Source organism: Lathamus discolor, chromosome 1 (assembly GCF_037157495.1).
Source record: "Lathamus discolor isolate bLatDis1 chromosome 1, bLatDis1.hap1, whole genome shotgun sequence".
Lineage (NCBI taxonomy): Eukaryota > Metazoa > Chordata > Aves > Psittaciformes > Psittacidae > Lathamus > Lathamus discolor.
The window spans coordinates 99,319,504-99,339,706 of NC_088884.1; the positions used below are offsets into that span (position 1 = coordinate 99,319,504).

Sequence of the window (20,203 nt, forward strand, 5' to 3'; positions counted from 1 at the left end):
GTTCCATCTTTTAAGTTAGTCCTATAAAAGAAAGCGATTTTAAAACATCTCCATTTCTCCATGACCTTGAAAGTCCTATGAATTGTCAAAGGCACTGCAAGAAGCTTTCGTGAAAATATCATTGGGAAATTATGTCTTCCTCATAAAGGAGAACATAAAAACAAAGTGATCTGCCCCACAAATCTGCAGTTTCCATGTTGCAGAACCCTCAGCACAACTCCTCAGGAGCACCTATTGTGCTCTCACAGAAGAAAACTTGTACTAATTCAAGAGAAAAGGGAAGGCCCCGAAATGAAGGTGGGGGGGTGGGGGGGAAGAGTAATTTATTCCAGCGCTGTAACATCTTGATATTTTTTGTGTCCTTGGCCTGTCAGCTCCACAAGACAATCCAGCTGAATGAAACACATCTATAATTTTCAAACCATTATTCCTTAGCAAGAGGTACTTTTCATTCTATTTGATGACTGCTTATTATAGTACCTAAAAGGAAGTAACTTTTAAGGGGTTTTGGCTTCGTGAGCTAAAAGCTGCGACCAATATTTCATTTGCCTGTGTAGCGTGTGAGCCTGAATCAAAGCATGTTGTTTGTAACTCCAATAGACTGCTTATGTACATTTTACGGATTATACAGAACAACAGAGGACATGTTCAGGGTTGAAGAGACTGAAGGAAAATCTGTAAACATTCACTTTGCTAAGTGTGTCAAAAAGCATCCAGAAAGAATTATACTAAGTCATCACTTTTTTCAGACTGGGGAGGGAGAGGGAAATCTGAAGCGCCGTAAAATAAAGTGGTTGTGGCATTTTTGTTGTTCTATGGAGTTTTTTTGTTTGGTTGTTGTTTTTTTTTTTAACTGAAGTGTTGGGCTCCCAGCAGTATCACTGAGGAGCTGTTTCGTTTGTTCCAACACACTTGCATATCACAAAGTCTTGTTGGACTTCAGAATCAGATTTAGTCTACGCTTAGAGAAAGCAATATGGAATGTAGCCATAGGAGAAGATCAGAAGATTTGGTGACAACAGCCTGTTGTGGATAAAGTTTTCTTCACATCTCATGGAATCACTTTACTTAGCCCTCAGTATTGACACACACTGACACCTGTATTCAGGGAAAAATGAATTTTAGCAAATCAGAAAACAAAAATCAGTATAGCACTTCAGAAAAGTAGAAGGAGAATGACACAAAGAGAATGTTCACCTAACTTGTAAGTAAGACACACTCCAATTTTTTTTTCTTAAAATGGTATATTCAAGTAAAACCTGAAATAAATTAAACTACACCAACCTTCAAAGGAAAACATTGTTGCTTCAACAGGTTTTCATCATGGCACAGAAAAAAAAAAAAAAGAAGAGCATAGCAAGAAGTTTGAGCACACAAGGGAGCTATAATTTGATAAGTAGCCTTCCATCCTTCGAGGCTACAACTGTGCAAAACTTGCTATTGGCTCTCTCATCAAAGATACTACTGACCCTTCTCCATATTGCTTTTCTGTGACTTTTTCCATGTTTATTTACTCCAGTCAGTGATTAAAAAAAAAAAAAAAGCTTGCTTACCACCTGTATGAAACACCTTGCAATCTGCTGCTGAAGGATCATTTTCACCCTCTTTAGTGTTGCTGACGTTGTCTTTTTCAAGTAATCTGTCCACCATGGCAATAACACAGTTTAAACTCTTTCCCACATTGGCCCATACCCTGTCCTGAAAAAGCATAATTATCACTGCACATTACTGAAGAATTAAAAGAAGAGACAATACTAACTTCTTACTAACACCTTGAACTGGAGATGTGCAAATTACTGTAAGTGTTATTGGGAGTATTAGGTGTCAGCATATTACTATTTTTCTCATTCTTCAGCCTATTACCAACTTATTCCTTTTTCATGTATTTTTTTTCTTGCAGTATAAATGACTGAACTGAAACTGTTTGGGGTTTTTAGACACTGTAAAACACACATACTTCAAAGTCTATGCTAAAATGCATGCTAGGTTTCATGTCCAATTACAACAAACTGAGCAGTTTGTCTATTTGAAATAATAAAGTAAGAGAGCAGACATACAAAGCCTTGCCAAATCAAACCTCCTGTGCAACTGCCAGTTTTTTGCCATAATACTTGACAACCTGTTTTTGATAATTTAACATACCCTCTATTTTATCACATCAGTTACTCTGTTAAAGCAAATGTAAAATTAAAAGCCTAGAATTAGAAACTTGCTTTCATGCCATGTTTATTAGGTAACACAATTTCAATTTTGTTCTTCACCTCTCATACAAACTGCAACCATCATGCTTAACTGAGTTTATAACAAAGATGAGAATTACAGATGTAACAGAATGATAGAACGAATACTGTACAACAGAGAACAAGAAACGTAATATGGAGTGAAAGACAAAGCTGTTATGGAACACAGACACAGGAAGGGTCCTTCAGGTGCTGGATGCTGCAGAAATTGAAGCTCTTGTACCTACTTATATGGAGCTGAATAAGAAAAAGGAAACAGCCAAGCTGTACAGAAATGAGGCTGTACACAAGGCTAGCAGTCAGAGTAAACCCAAAACATAAACCCACAAAAAAACCCCACCCCATATAAATGTTTTAACGCCGAGTCATTCTGAAACTAATGCAGAGCAACCAGAGTTTGCTTGAAGGTTGAAAAATGGGAAGATAATATTATTGCTTTTCTTTCTACTTTATAATAGCCGTAAGCATTACGCATATGTAGCCCTTGAGGCAAAAAACTTGGGAGTTGAAAAGACAGTAAGAGAGAAGGTTAAAGAAAACTTAAACCTGAAAAATACCATAGTTCCATAGAAATGGTAATGCCTGAAAGTTTGGTGAAGGCAAAGTTAGAACTAAGGCAAAAATTCAAACTAAGATTTCTTTTTAACTACATGCCATACTTCTGAGGCCATTATCCTGTCCACAGGAATCTGATCTTCCCCTGTTCCCTCAAACTGAGGGCACACCCCACTACAAGCAGGCATCCTATCCTGAGTGACACGACATGGGCCTGCAGACTGTTGAACTGTATTTGCTGAATCTGTACAGAAACACAGTTGCTCAGTGTTGCTGCAGCAATGTAATTTCCCTTTCTTCTGTCTGCAAGGGGAGTTTAATCCCAACACAAACAGTGATGCTTAATGAGCATCTGGAGTTATTGCATAAGTAACATGAATATGAGCCCTTGTTTCATTTTGGAAAGAACACTTTTCTCTTTTCAAGCCACCCATTAAGCCAACATTGAGAGGATGTCTATACAATATTCACATAAATATCCCCTGAGGGTTTAAAAGCAAAATTCATAAACACCTGTTGGCAGAAAGCTCACCCTTATTATCAAATAGAATCATAGAATAGTTAGGGTTGGAAAGGACCTTAAATATCTGGCTGTTTTACATATGGGCATGTGAGATGGAGCAAGAGCCTGTCCCGCAGTCCTTTTTCTCCACATTGGAGGTTCCTGGGATTAGAAGATATCACTATAGGCAGACAGAAAAAGTAGATGTGTCTACCGTTCATTGTGACATTATTCTGTTTGCACCAAAGATGGCCACATTTTGCCAAGAATACTGCTGAAATTTTGTAGTTTGGTAAGAACAATTCTCAATTTAAAAAGCAATTTCCAATCAGTGAAATCAAGTGACGCCCTATTAGTCTCTGGGATCAGTAATCCATCCATTTAACATTCTTTGTCATCCCGTACTATTCCCATAATGTTTTCCTGTAGCCAAGCACATTTTACACCCATTTTTCACCTTTGTGAGTGGTGTATTTTCAATCTGCCTAAGAACTACCTTACAGGCCACCATTCTGCAGCATGCACCAAGTTAAAGCACAAAATGACACCCACAGCTTCTCAAACATTCTTGTAAGCCCTCTGTGTGATGTGAGTGATCAGAAGAAAATAAGTCTTATTTCTCAAGACACTGAACTACTGTGACCCTAGATTCCCAAGTAAGGACGCTTCTTCCCCGATATCAGTTTTCCCACCAGTTGGATGGTAAGTTTACTACTGTGGTGTGAAAGAACAAGAGAAACAAGGTTTCTTGTTCCTTCTCCTTACTGCTTCAAGATCAAAAGTCAAGCCAATGACAGGGAAGGTGGGTGGAAAGGGCTTGACCCCGCTGGGACATGGCAACGACACACTGACATCTTTTACTTCTTTCAAATTTTAGAAGCCATTATTGAGTCCCAGCACATGTAGGTGGGTGTTGCTAGTTAGAAATGACCACAGATGCACCCCTCTTGTTGCCTCTGCTGTGGCACTGCCAGTCACGCATGCATACTCAGAATGATGTCCACAAAAAGCTAGGCCTTGTCATCACAGAAAGCTTATCACTTTTCTTAAGACATTTAAAAGTGAACCTGTATAAAGCAAATATCTTAAGTAATGTGCATGATTAACCCCCTCCTGTGATGCAGCAGTGCTTTGGAATGGAATACATCGCACACAGGTCAGTATGTCAGACCTGTGTCTGAGTACCATGTCAGTAGTTGAACATATTGGAAACACTATTTTATCTGTTCTTTGTAGCTTCAACTATGTTAAGTAGTCAGTCATAAATGTAAAGCAGAAAAAGGTCCAGATGCAATGTGTCCACCTTTTCTTTTATTATACATGATAACATGCTTTGTTCTTTCCTGCAAGGAAGTGCTAGGACAGCAGAAGCAGCTGGCAAAAGGAGAAGAGAGTATCTACCCAGAGGCAATCTGAAACTCTCAAATATTTTTCCTTCAACAGCAATGCTTTACTATTGCTTATGTGTAGTGCACAATTCATACCACTGTCAGTTACTATGGAATGAATATTTGCATTTGGCATCAAAGAAGAGAGGTACAACACAGTCTTGCTATCCAGAAGGAGGCTTTTTGGAAAACACTAGTCACTCAGTGAAATGGCATCCTGTGCAGTTAAGAAATCGGGAGTTATTCCTTACAGATAAATTTGAATGCGAGGGAAGGGGGTAGACCTCACCTACTGCCTTGAATTCACTTTTGTGATGTTTTGTAAGGTAATGCAGCCATTGGAAGTGGATAGAACAGAGTTAGCTTAAAGGATTGCTTGATGCCACTGGTTTATATTTCAGGCAAAACTAAGATTGAAAATCCAACTGTAAAATGCAGGTCTAGATCTTAATAATAGAGTGGGGAAAAACAAAACAAGAAAAAAGGATACAGTACCGTGCATACAAGGCAATGTATCTCAAAGTTTTCCCCTTTATAGTCGATTTTCAGAGCAGATTAAACATTTTTCATACTTTATATAAATTTATTCTTTCTCTTTTCATCATACTAATAACAATTTGATCATTACAACTACCATTATTCATTACCTAGACTGACAGAAAGAACTGAAAAATAATGAAAGTCTAATCTATCAAATTTAGAAAAAAACAAAATTTCTCTAATATTTATACTGCCTTAAGTTTTACAATAACTGACTCAGTTTAACTCAGAAAATACTTCAGGATACGCTTTAATCAAGCAGGTAATCTCACTCATTCAGCAGAAAAAAAATTGATCAACTGTGAACTAATGTGCTTATATATTTTAAGAGATGAGAATCAAGCACCTGGCAGAAAAAAATCAAAAATCAATAATGAAAAACAGTAAAGCTAGTGCCTCTGCAGAGAAGCTAAATGACAGTACTAAACTAAAATACAGCTTGCACAAAAATGCTACTTTTCCAAACTAAAATTTCTCCCTTTCATCAAATTTATTGTGATATTTATCTGAACATTTCAACAGCTGAAAGCAAACATTTTGGATTTCATTTCAAGGAAAGAACCACCATTCTGGCCCATCGGGTTATTGAGAAAACATGAAAAAGTTAATTCAAGGCTCTAAAACCAGCAGACAAATAAAAGAATAAGTTATTTATTGTTTAACTCTCATGACTACTTAATGCATGGGGTTGGAGATAATTGTCTTTCTCTAGAAGAAATTTATTCTTCTTCCCTTATTTGTGGTATGTATAAAAATCACAGTTCAGGTGCAAGTTCTGTAGCTCATGCAAGTTATTAAGAATTTACAGTAGCAATTAATATGCTGCATCCTTTACATTCATGAGAATACAGTAATGAACTGAAAGGATGAGCCTGAACTGAATAAAAATAGCTTGAGTTCAGCATACATGTAACAAAGCAGCAGATCCATTATGAACAAATCCACCAAAATAATTAATTTACAAAATCTCAGCCATATAAATAATAAAAATCTTTGGAAGACATGCTAAGAATGTTAAAATCGAAAAGCCATGTGTAATTTTCAGTGCAACCTCAGACATCCTCTAAGAACAGCGTCTAAGGGAAAACAGCTCTTTTTTTGCTGAGAATTAATTCATGTGCATTTAAACTATTTATATTCAGCCTTTGAAAAAAAAAGATAATAATTTTCCTTCAGAATAATATCTGCTACTCTAGTCTCCTTAAATCTGCCTAACTAGCAAAAAGAACTTTAGAAGGACCAAAGACTATTTACCTGCCTGCACAAAGAGATACTCTGGCTGTTACATGTACAACCAAGGAGCAACACAGAAGCACACTCTAGTTGGGAAAATTCTTTTGAGTTATTTTTAAATCTGTACTGTATCTGAAAACAGTTTTTCACAGTTTTGCACCCCTTTCCCCTCCCAATAGTACGTGACAAGGACATTTGGAGCTTTTATCTGTTTATGCCGATTTGTAGGGGTTTAGGATTGAATAGCAGCTAAGAGTTTATGACTACTTACCCACTCCTCTTCATCATATTCAGAATGATGGGGTATAGAGTCCTGTCTTTTAATCTGAGAAGGATGATCCTGATGCTGTAAATCACCCCCCTCTTCTGTACTGTTTCTAGGCATAGCTGGTTTCTTGAGGACACAGCCAGGCCGAGCTGTGTATAGTGCCAAAAGAGCACTTCTGACCAGCTGATCCTTAAATGCATGCACAAATAACTCTGTCTGGAAAAAAAAAAAAAAAAAAAAGTATGAATGAAGAGGTTAGACCAAGGAAGGCAATACTGCAACATACCTATTATAGGACTGAATTACCCTTAGGCAGAGTGGATATTGGTTTCAGGCAGGCCTGAGAGGTAGAACACAAAGTAGAGATACAATGAGGAATGATTCAAGGGGTATAGGGATATGACCACATTCTACAATCCCACTGTTCTAAGGATTAAGATAAAAGTACAGTATCTGTCACAGAGATGATTATCTTTGCACACAATCCTATTCTATTCGAGTTCAAGAATTTGTCTGCAAGGATGAACCTCTACAAGGATCAGTTCCAAGAGTAACCAGTCACGGCTCTATAATTTCTGAATAAATGCCATATAAAACGTAATTAACAAATTGAATAAAACCACACCACTCTACACTGCTGAGACTGCAGCACCTGCAAAAGCAGTATTTCCAGTGTGAAATTTTGGTACCTGTTGGTATCAACCCACACATTGGGGCAGGGGAAAACACCTGATTTCTAGCTTTAGTTTAATTATTTTTAAGGACAGGAAACCTTGAAGTAGCTTTTCTAGGCTCTCTGAAGATGTTATTCAATCACTGCATCATTTTTCTAAATCCTTCTTGTTGACTGTGACAGCTGAAAGTTCACTGTATTTTTAAAAACCTTCAACATCTCTGCAGTATTTAGCTCCTTTCCACCCCAACAAGAAAAGGAAAATGCTTTCTCCATTTGCCCTTTAGCATCTCTTAGACCCTCTCCATGTGACAGCATTTGCTGTTCCCACCATTCTGCCGGGCATGCCTTTTTTGCTAATACTGGCTGCTCTTCTGTATGCCTAATCCTCCTCAACTTTTCTTACTTTCCTGCCTCTATACCCCCTCAAAAGTTCACTGACATTTAGACCACAATGCTCTAAATAATTTATGGTTTTCTTAAAGCTCTGGCTGCTAGGTTCGCTACCTGCTTGAAAAGTTTCTGCTTCTTTTACTTTTTTCTTTCTTTTTCAGTACTATAGGACAATTTCAGTTTTCTACATTTCCAGCCTCCAAGTGGTGCATGCTCAGAGAATTCATAGTCTCTGGGGAATACTGCTAGCAAACCCTACCAACCCTCTATGAAGAAGCAGCAAAGTGAGACTTGCTGGAGTTGCATGGTAACAGCAGAGCTTATCTTCAAGACTCTTCAAGATAGTATCATATCGGGAGAGTCTAAACTACTTTGCTTGTCTGTCCTTAGAAATGACAACATCATGGCTTTACTGAGGTTTTATGCCTCCCTTTCCACTCGAAGTCTGCTTGAGATAGTTTCATGTCTCTGCATCAGGCATGGTAGACTCAAAAGAGCTTTACATTTCAGAAATTTTATGTATTGGACAATTCGAAGTAAGGAATGCCCACTATGACTGCAATATATATTAGGTAACTACCTGAAAAGTCTAAGCAATTTAAATTAATGTAAATATTTTATAGGGAAAGTTCAGTTTAAGAAGCAAACTGGCATGGAAGCAAACCTCCATTTTTCTATATAGAGACTAAAACGCTTCTGTAATTAAATTCCATTGGTTTAAGAACAATCTACATTTCAGCTGCATTTACTTACAGCTCAGTACTGCTACATTTGCACATCGCTATTTATAAAATTGTATTGCAATCACAAAACAAGTCTATACAAAGAAATAAAAACTTTGCAATTTCTTTTAGATATTCAACCAAAGAATATTTCTGCAAACAAAGATAGGCATAGCTGGAAAATGAACTTATCAAGCCTTCTGCAAGCTGCATATGCTGATACATTTGTCGACAGCTAAAGGCTTTCTTAATCAATTAACAGAAAATGTTGATAAAAGGTTAGTCTCAGGAAAACACTACAGCAAATTGCAAATCATACACAGAGAAGTAAAACCATGCTTGCTATGAGAAAATAAGCTCAATTTAAGAAGCAGCAGTGGAATTATTTGATTTTCCACTTCCAAGCCATGCACACAATCTTTCCATTTCTAACATAAATACTTAACTGTAATTCACCATACTGATAGCTCAGATATACTCCCTGCTACCTAATGTTTTTAGAAAGAATTATTCTTTATATCAAGCTTAACGTTATCTTAAAGTGTTATCCTTTTTAATATATTTGAGGAATTTAATCACCAGAAAAATCACTTTTTCAATTTCCTCAAATAGCAGTTTCATTCCTAAATTTCTAGCAACTTAAAATGTATGAGAACATTTCTATTCTACATATAAAATAGTATACAAAAGGTGGGAGAGCAGAAGCACCTCATATGCATAAGAATATAGGTAGGCTTCACATAATTCTATTCAGAAGAGCATATCAACCTATCGTAAATATAAGCAGGGACACTTTGTTAGTCTTAATTCTCCCATACTGGACCAGATTATATAGATAGGCTATTTTAGAATACTGAGATGATGCTTTGTATTACCTAGGAGCTGCAGCACTGTGTGGTTTCACTCAATCTGGGTTTTTGAAACTTAATACTGGCTTTCTCTGAAGCTGTTTCTTGGTCTTTCTTTTCCAAATGAAAGACCTCCTTTTTTTTTTTTTTTACAGGCAGCTGTGTCTCTACACTAGTTTCCTCAGCAAGGGTCCCACACTTTTTCTCAATTATCTGTCTTCTCCTCAGAGTAAATTTGGGAATAGCCAGGGAAGCAGGCATTCAGTCATTCATGCAGCAGTTGTTCAGACAACTGGATTCATCTCTTCCAAGCAAAAGGTGGAGGATAGACAGAACCTAGGGGCTGTAGGTGGACTATGTCAGGTTAGACTCCTGCTTCCACATCTGGGAACCTGTGCTCCAGTACTAACCAGCAATTTAATCCTGGTCCTGAATATTTGATACGGACATATATAACTAAATGACAAATGATAAATTTAAAATATCTGTGACTTTTTCAAACTCAATGGATTGTCCTTTTTGGCCCTTTTCTGTGGCCAGACTCTCCAATAGGCCATGGCTCAAACTATCAGTCAGTATCACAGCTGTCTGCAGCCACTCTGAAATCATTCAGTTCTCCAGCCCAGGCAGGCAAAGGTGGGAAGGGCAAAGCCAGTGGCTATAGCCACAAACAAATTCCTTAGCAACTGGATCTTGGATCTTCACAACAAACACTTTGTTTGATTTGCTTTACTTTTGCTTGCATATTTCTTCAAACTAAGCACTAACAGAGTGGCTCCACTTTTTCTACATGCAGCTAAGAATGGCCTCCTTTGGTATGACAAGGAAAGGTATGCTATAACTACCGCAACACCCATCCCCCACTCTTTCTTAATCTACAGGCCGAATTCTACTTTCCTACATGGCTCTTGACATTCAGTGACTCCAATATTCTCAGAGTTACTGTGCGTTTACACATCTGTAACCGAGAGCAACGTTTATCTCCCCTGTGGTTCCAATGCAATGCCTTCACAGTATGTGACTGAGTTCAATATTCAGATTTGAAACTCTCCCATTGAAAGATGTACTGCTGGGATAATAGTTCTCAACAGACCACAGGGGTTGCTACTTCCCAATAGCTGAAGATATATTGAAATGATTATTGATAGTGTTATTAAGCCATATTGAGATCATATTACAGAAGGTATGGCCCATGAAGCGATGGGAAACTTTTTTCCAACCCCTCTGGTCAGAGCTATAGTGGTTAATATTTTTGTAAGATAACATATGCTTAAAAGTACTTCAGACTTCAGCTAATCTCCAGTATCACTCTGTGAGACAGGTGGAAAATATTATCTTCCTTAATTTAGAGCTAAAGAAGCTAACATGAGGAAAAGCCTACAGCTACAGCAGAATATAATACAAGAAAGAGAATTAAAATTTGAGACCTCCTGGTGCCAACTTCTCCTTCCAGATCGTATCACCATTTCTGATCATGGTATAATTCTAAACATTAGCTCAAACCTGGCTTGAGCTACCTCCCACAAGCTCAAATTTGAAGTACGAAAGAAAGAGAAGTAAAACAACCATTTATCATGCTGCAAAATTATTTACAATAATCTTTTTCTTTATAAACCCCAGTGTGTGGCCACTAGAGGATAACAGACACACATGAAATTAATTATAATTTCAAATAAAGACAACCTTTATAGATTTCATTAATTTTCTACACAGAAAATGCTAAATAATATTCTTTTTCTAATAGCAACATTCTGAAGCTTATTTTAGCAGAACTTATTTAACATTTGCTGATGCTGTGAAAGTCAATTTATGCGGGAAAAAAAACCCAGTAGTTAGAGAGTTGGTTATTCCATTTTCCATTGCAGTGAAGATTTGAATCTTACTTTTTCTGAAAGCATCTTTAAAGAATTCTTCAAGCTGTCTGGAGAATGCTGGCTTGCAGAATTAAGCAGCAGGTCTGCATGGCTTGATATGAGAGGTTGCAGATGATTGATGTTGCTGAGAACTTCTTTTGCCTTGGCTGTGTTTTCAGGTGAATAGTAAATACACTGGTATCCAGTACTGTAATAACAGAGAAACGGTCACAAAACATCAAAGTCATTTCTGCTATTAATAGCAATGCTTAATGTGCTAAAAATTTTACCTGGTTTTGCAAACAATGATAGATACCTAAACTTCACTGATATCATTGAAATGCTCCTTATTTAAGGCTAAAACCAGCTCCTTGCTAGAACAGTAGAGGACAACAGACTGCCCACTACCAAATGCTCCAAGCAGTACTGTTCAACTTACTCATCCCTGTGAGTGACGGATCTTAACACAAGAAAAACAGGTTTTTATTTACTTACTTTAAAAAAATGTAATTCTGGAGAAATTAAATGTTTGACCAAGTCACTTAATAATCACAAAGGTCATAAGGCTCCTTATTTTTCCAACTTGACTCCCCATCACGTTATTAACTACCACATTAAGTCTTTCAAAATGAGCCATTACTGTTTAATTGATCAGTGGCCCACACTATGTTTTGATTAGCATCAGTGATGTCCAGGAATTGCTAATAACCAGAGCTATCTCAAATAAGAAGCATGTGTCTCATTTGCAAGAAAAGACACAGAAATAGGGTATGGGAGTTACTTACTACAAAACCACACAAATAAACACTGCAAACTTTCTACTTTTAACTGTTTTCAAACCACCACAATTCTTTTGCATTCCTACCCTTGTTTTTTTTTTCTCCAACACTTCCTAATTATGCAATATCATTTTCATAACATTATTCCAAAATACGATTTTAGACAGCTTGCACACACCCTGTATTCTTTGATGTAGTATACATCTCCCCACCTAAAACTCTTGTATTTAATCTGTCCATTTATAAAGCACTGCTTCAGCCTTTCGGAAAAACTTACCAAAACCTTCTGCAGTTTCAGGTTAGCCTATAATGTTAACAAGGAAAAACTGTAATCAAGCAACTCCTAGAACATTACTAACGCCAGAGCAACATACATGCTAGTCCCAAGTTGGTTCTGTAAGCCTATCCCTTCTTTTCTCTTGGGTCCTTTTACCACACATCCTTCAGATGCTTCTGCGCTCTCCCAACCATTTTAATTTCCTTCCTAATTTCACATATTAAAACCTGAAATTTGTGCAATCCTTTGAACAATATGCACTGTTTTTCATTTCACATTCAGAAGTCTAAATGAAGCCACTTCCTTACAACTTAAATGGCTGAAGTCTTCTGCCAAATAAGGATAGATGCAAGCAGTCTTAAAATTAAGCCTCTTGCTTAGACACTTTGCTAAGCTGCAGTCACAAATTCAAAATACCCCAACCTGCTTCTCCATCTTTCAATGATGTCTCTATTTTAGATACAATTCTTTGTGGAGGTAGCCAGGATGAAGGGCATCTGAGTCAGCGAAGCTTTGCCACGATCAGTCATGATAGCAGTCACACCAAAATCACTATGCGTCTCCAATTTGCAGTCCACTACATGAATTGCTGTACCGCTGAGTGCAGAGGCCAGAATTCTGAATATTTCAACAAAATGAATAGTACAAACTATCTCTCCTACTGATTTTGGGAGGAAAAAAAAATAATAATAAAAAATCCCTGTCCCTCTGGGAAAATAGGAATTGGCCACAGGATTGCCTTCAAGGGGCAAACACTTAGTGAAATGAACTTCCGAAGTTAGAGCTCTCTCTAAATCCACCACAGCTCTCAAGCTGTCAGAGTCAGTAGACAGGGCAGGGACAAAGAGTAATATAGTCTATGTTAATTGTAGTGAAGTCAGTCTTAAAAGTCTTGATGCTTCACAGCACTGAATAATCTTCTCTAATTCCCCTTCAGGCTTCCCCTCCCATTATCAAACAGCCTTTTTGCAGTTTGAATCTGGCTAACTCTGTTATCAAGCACACCATGCACACACTTCTTTCTGGGATTCCCCTCAGCCTTTAATTCCCAGATCATTTTCACTCATCTCCCACAGCTCTAAGCTTCACCAAATATTGCAGCAGAAAAGCTACAGTCAATGCTATAGGAAAAGAAAGAGGAAAGAGAGATACTAAACCTGTAGGTAGTTCTAATTCTACTAAAGGCAATCATAGCTTTTAAATAAAGGAAATAATAAACAGAGAATGACTTTTTCTTCAAAATGAAGTGTTAAATCAGGCCTCATTATTTGGCTAATTTTAACATTTCCTGACCCCTAGAAAGCATTATATGATTCCAAATATTCAGTTTCTTTCAGAATTTGAGGGCAACTTCTCTCCCCCAAGAAAGCGCATAATTATTATTCAGAAACAACATGTTTGGGAGTATCTGAAATTTCTAATTGTTGTGTCTCAACAGTGTTCCATCTAAGACTAGCCTAAGATTTTCTGTGGCCTTGCCATTCATGAAAAGACATTAATACTTCCAAGTCACTGAAATTAGTTTCTTATAAATAACTACTTTTAGAGCTCAATGCCACATACAGCTGTGGTATTTAAGCAGCATTACTTAAAAGAAACAGCTACCAAAAGAACATGCAGAGAAACTTTTCACAGGTGTTGTAATGCAGAAACTAGATGAAGGGAATTACAAGTAAGAAACTTTTGCACTGGGCCAAAGGCCGCATGAGTAGCTCCAGTGTGCGATGCCAGCAGCACTATGAAAACCTACCTTTGATATGCAAAAAGTATTATTAGTCAGGTACCTTTTGAAAAACTCTAATAATGTCTTCTGGGTTAAGTTCCAAAGCTCTCACTAAGCATATTTAATCATTTCCACATATTGGCACCATCATTAACTGTGTATATATGACTGTCAGTGGTCATTTCATTTTGAAAATTGGTTTAATGACACAGTCATGTAATTTGAATAAAGATTACATTGACTAGATCTGCAATTTAAATTAACAAAGTTTTTTGCCTGAGAATAAATACTGCAATATGCTAAATGTCTAATTTTTAATGACACTCCAAGTAACTCCACTCCTGCTGTTAACTGAGTAATTTGTGTGCCTGAGTTAAATTATCACCATCTGGGACTGGGTTAAAATCTTTCAAGAATGAACATTTGACCTTGCTTTTTTCAACAGTCAAAACCACAGACAATAACAGCAAGAATCCATTTAAAGTATACACAGCAAGAACCTGTACACCCAGATAACTTCCAGCTTACATACATTACCGAATACTAATTCAGTGGCTTATTTATGCATCACGTGTATTCTGTCTGAAGAGGGAAGTAAGGCTCAAAAATAAATTGCTACATTAAAGCCCCTCAACCTCAGGACAATTCACTGCTTCAGGAAACAAAACTAAACAATGTTATCAGTGCCGAGATTTTGATGTTATTAGCGCTAAAGATTTCCCTTGTAAACTTGTAAATTCTGACTTTGAATACTGAGGAAAATAAAATTATTCATTCTAATCTACCCTTAGTTACTAAGTCCAAATCTCCATAAATCCTTATCTTGAAGCAATGGCTAAAGCCATATGCACAGCTTCTCTTGCTGCTCTTCTATTTCCTCTTCATTCCTAACTGACCCTTCAAATAACTACATCAATGCCTTCAGCTGGTTACGTTGGACACGAGTTCCAGTCAAAAGAAAGGTGAAGATGCTCTTCATCAGCCCTCTGGAGACCTAAGTAGGACTGATACCACAGGGGCATAGGTGAATCTTATAGTGAATCTTCCTAGGAAGACTAAGTCCAGGCAGATTGAATGCCCAGGGAAAGCCTTCCACAGATCTTCAAATTAATTTAAGAGTATCTTTACATTGGTGGGACTCCATGGGTCCATGGAGGAGGAACAGTTTCTTGCTCTCCAAAACACATGGTCCTTTCTAACCTTCACATACAAAGCTCCTCAACTCCTTCTTCCCTTCTTTTTCCAGCTGCAGTCCCTTTTCTTTTATACCTGCTTAAGGAAACGCTTCAGGCAATTCTGTCCTGAGTGCCTAGTGCCTGGAAAATACTGATGAGATTTTTATATCTCAACAAATAGTATAATCTTTGGCAGTTTCCCAGCAAAACTTCCAACTACACTGATTTATGGCCAATGAAAGAAAATGTTCATCTCCATGAAGTCTAATCTCTCATTCTCACACACACGTAGGAATACACACACACAAACAAAAACCCCAACAAAAACCAGGGGAAAGTGAGCAAAGAATAACATCTCCGTGAACAGTGCAATGCATGACAGGCTATGGTTTCCTTTTGAGAATAAAGGCTACAACTAGATGAAATGCAATTCATTATTATTTCAACGGCTCTGGGATTTTTCTGCGGAACAGTACCATTTCAGGTTCCTCAGAGAATGGAAATGGGTTGAAGGAAGACCTCAGAATTGATAAAATTTCTAGTAACATATATGTTCGTAAAGAAACACACCTCACACCTTGACCAAAAGCTAGGAGTAGTCAAACAAAAGAGGGTCCTTTTGGGTAGTTTAAACCCAAATTAAATTATTATGGCTTTAAAAGAATAAAAAAGAAAAAAATCAACAGAAAATCTTTTTCAGTGCTATTATAGCTTTACGCCTGTGCTAATTTAAAGCAGGGTAATTTCTGAAGAACTTGCTAGAAATGGTCTACAAAACCGTAGTGAATTGCCGCACCTAATGCAGCTTGTGGGACACTGATTTTTCTTGATGGTGAGTACCAGGGTATTAAAAATCCTGTAATCATCAGGCTGCGTGTTTTGGCTACATCAGAGATTATCAAATTAGATTCTAAATTAGAAAAAAAGTCCTCAAAAGTACCTTGGAAGTGATTTCTGCACATTTTGAGCAGCAAGACATTATATGTGTATAACTTACTGTATACAGTATAATGCATTCTGCCTTATGTTCCTGCACAAATGAGCTCTAAAAATAATTTGCTACACCATCTAGACTGGTGATGATGATGATGAAGACTACAAGGCCTTCCATTTGCAGGAAGGAGAAGTAACCTATACCAGCAGGCCAACAGAAAACTGAATCTGAACAACTAACTGACTTTCTCTTTTAGCTAGAAATAAGCAAGGAAAAAATAAAAAGAATAAACCAATACAACATCATGAAAAAAGATCTAAAATGAATCTGTATTGTTTTATACACATACAATTCACATTGTGCAATGATTTCACATACTGTGATCAAACTTCAATGATTTGGATGTAAATGCGATTATGCCTAAACAAGATTAAAAAAAAAAATAAATCCTTTGCTCTTACTGGTCTTGTGAAGTTCACCACCAGCTACTAAAGGGACAGACATATTAGAGCCATTACTTACAGACAGGCCTGACATTTGCAGTAGCAAAGCCTTTTATCTATGTTTTTGTTGCAAATCAAAACCAGTACAGATTGTGAATGGGTAATTAAATAATGGACCTGCCTTTAGATTGCATACCATTAAGTCTTGTTTTTCACCTTCTCCCTATTATTTGAGATAGCATTTTTAGAAATATTTTTTTTTAATACAACTTTCTTAGTGGTAACAAATGAGAGAACTGCAAAAATACTGCATTTTTAATTAAATAATATAATATAATACCTTCCCCTCTCTTTTGTCTGCACAAAATACATATGTAATAGAAAATTTCTATATGTAATAGAAAATATGCCAGCCCTATCTTCAGATACACATTTTCCTCATCTCTCTGTTTGATAAACTTTCATGAAACATATGTTTCAATCTTGTTCTGGTTTGGCAATTGCAAATGCAATTATGCTCTTGCAAAGTGGGATATAACCTTGCTACCAGCTGACAGTTCCTCTTGTTTGTTAATTCCACAAGCATAGATTTGAGTAAGGAATATTTTGTGATATGGTGATACTGCTGAATATTTCAATAACCTATTCTAATAATCAGTCTGAAGGTCAAAGGCATGCAAGGCATTCTGTCATGTGCAAACATTATCTTGAAAGCTACCAGGATTGGCCTGAAAAATAATCTCTTCCCACATCTTCCTCTAATTATTCAGCTCGGTTCGCCTAGAGGAACCGGCTGCTAAATCTGCATTTTTTTTCTGTTCATTTTATATTCTGACTGATATCTCAAGGTGTCACTTCTTCCTTCAACCAGATCCTCAGAAAAGCTGCTCCCATTGTAAACCAGAAAATTTAAATTGTAAAAGCTGCCCCTGGAAATGCTCTTTGTCCTCAAACTATCCTCATGCAGTTAAACAAACAGGTGCCTACAAAATAAAGTTGTCATTGCCACAGTGAAAGAAATTCTCCGTGGTAAGAATGAGAATGGTCACTTCTTGTATATATTTAAAGTAGACCAATTCTTCAATATTCAAATAAGTGAGTTCATGTTCAGAGCTTACTTGCTCCTGTCTTTTGACTCACACAAGAGCTTCTAGTTGAGTTTGCTCTGTGCTGCTCTCAAAGATAGACGAATTTTGGAGGTTTCCTCCTTTCTACTTCATGGGAATTCGTATGCTAAGTGTCCGTTTCTTCAGGTCTGGTAAGTGATTCGCTAAAATTGCAGTCCCCTGTTTTCAATGCTCAAAATTAAGTTTGTTAGCCTGACGGAGGCCCTTTTATTTTTAGGAAGAGTCTGAGAGGATACTAACAGTTACCCTAGTTATATCATCCTAAATACAGATTTTTGCTCTTCCGTGGGAACAAGGAAACATGAAAACTGCACTGTCAAAGTCCAGTACTGTCCTTGAAAGTCACCAAAATACAAGTGCTTCTGAGGGATGCAAACAAGTCTAAGCAGGAAGGCAAATATAAGGTGATGTGTAAGCACTTTGAAATAGGTAGGAAATGCTTTGATAAAATCTGCACAAAGCTTTACCTTGTGCACTCGATCACAATCTATCACCTTAGAGGTCTACATGATTGACTCAGTAAAAGAAGAGTGAATGAAAATGAGAAGAGGCAGTGCAGCACTGAGTATCCTTTGCCACCCTATCCTTTTGACACAGAACACTGAATAGGATCCAAAGAAATGAGTCTAGCCCATCATCTTCTATTCTCCTGTTACGGGCATCTATGAAACAAGAGCATTGTCTACCCATTCCTATGAGCTATTGCAATATGGAAGAACTCAAGAAAGACTAGGTCTCTTCCTATAAAGCATTTTCCTTTTCTTCAAGGAACAGAAATCTCAGTTAATGATTTCAAGTGTCCCTTACATCTACCTTCCATTTTGGGAAATCACATTCTGTCAATATGGATACGCTGCAGGATTGCACAAGTGAGAAACGGTTCATTTTCTGAAAGCAAAACACTGTGAAGTTCTTTATATCACTTATGACATTATTTTCTTCTTATGAAATGTAACAAAACTCCAGTAAATACAACTGCAACTATATTAATCAGATAGTTAAAAAGCAGCTATTTTAAGAAATGCCTTTAGACATTTTCTTTATCATGTACTTCATACCCCTCCATATCATGGGGATAAGGCTGTCTATCCAGTTGCTGATAGTAGAATATGTACCTATTGTTTACACGAAGTCCACTCATGGGTCTTGTGTGAACAGTGATGTTCATGTTTCACTAGCAAGCTTTCTCATCAGAGATGGCAAGGGAAATGAAAGACTTTGGAAGATTTAATAAGGTTTTTATGTCATGAAATGCACAGACTAAAAATATTAATGCAGTTTTCAAAGCAAATACATCTGCTGGTTTCAGTTTGGTTTTAGTATTGATGCCATTTTCTAGTCAACCCAGAAATCAACAATAGATTTTTATAATTTCTGCTCATTCTTTATGATACCGTAACTATGAAAATTTTCTTAGCATTGAAAACAATGGAATTCATTTTCTACAGAGCATCCCGATGCTTAGATTAGCATATATGCAGTACCTTCCTGCATTCCCTTTTGAATGTTGTGCCACTGACTGCATGGGGTTGGCACAGTTAGTTGAAGTACTGAGCAGTCACAACTATGGGTGCTGCCAGCGACAGCTGTGGCTGCTTGAAATTTCTTAACAGCCATAGCAACAAACACAAATACGTCCAATTCTTGGTTAGCAAAATATGCAACTAACAGTATTGTACATGTTGAGTAGTTAGCGAAGCATTTGAGTACCGCAATAAACTGAAACCTTAATTAGGGTCTTATCTTTGCTTATTCTCATTTCATCTTTCTGAAAACCAAGAGGAGTTCCTTGTTTACTTCATAGACATGCTAAAAATACTTTTTGTTCACATATACCCAGGGCTGTCAGAAATAAAGTTCTGTTTATTGAAAAATTGTCTCTAGCCACTTTCCACTTAGCACAAGAATTACCAAAACGCTATCTCATTTTGTACAGCATGTTTTCAAGCACTGATATTCCTCAAGTTCCCAAAATATAGGAAGAAAATGTCACAATTTTGAATTTGTGTTCAAAAATAGGTCTTGACACTAGAAGTAAACTGTGCTTCAATTTTGCAGCCCAATAAAGCAGGGAAGATAAAGGAAATAGGTTATAAATGCATCCTTGTTCAGTCCTACTAGATTTTAATCTTCCACGCATTCAGCAGGGTAAACCATTTTGTTACTCAAGTGAGCTCATAACATTTTAATGCAACTTTAATGATATTTTCCTAGCTACTTATAAAATTACTTACTTTCGTCTTTCTGCCTCAAATTTACTCAGCAGTTTTCGGAGACCACCATTCTTAAATCCTTGGAAATGCGCCGCCGGCGCTCCCACCGTGATGACATCATACAGAGCATCTGGAACAGCAACAGACAAGCACAGAGATTTGCATGGGCCTATCCCCATGGTATGGCAACACTATGATCTACTCTACAAGATGCAAGTACAACAGGTCTATATTAGTTCCAACGAATAATCGAGAATCTGTGTCTCAAGGAGGCCCAAAGGCTAACCATTCTTTCCATATAGCCACCTGCACACCTT

The 20,203-nt window shown here is 37.2% G+C and overlaps 1 protein-coding gene across 13 annotated transcripts in view; it reads right to left on the reverse strand.

The window, feature by feature from the left end:
* INPP4B (inositol polyphosphate-4-phosphatase type II B) overlaps positions 1–20,203 on the reverse strand; it is a 342,362-nt gene that overhangs the window by 58,997 nt on the left and 263,162 nt on the right. For 12 of the 13 annotated variants that reach the window (XM_065687745.1, XM_065687774.1, XM_065687770.1 and 9 more), the window contains 4 exons: positions 19,908–20,016; positions 11,246–11,423; positions 6,730–6,942; positions 1,554–1,698 (listed from right to left, as the gene is read on the reverse strand). In XM_065687745.1, the coding sequence (XP_065543817.1) occupies positions 1,554–1,698; positions 6,730–6,942; positions 11,246–11,423; positions 19,908–20,016 (645 nt within the window). The remainder of the gene's footprint in view (positions 1–1,553; positions 1,699–6,729; positions 6,943–11,245; positions 11,424–19,907; positions 20,017–20,203) is intronic. The other variant, XM_065687736.1, reaches the window with a different exon arrangement.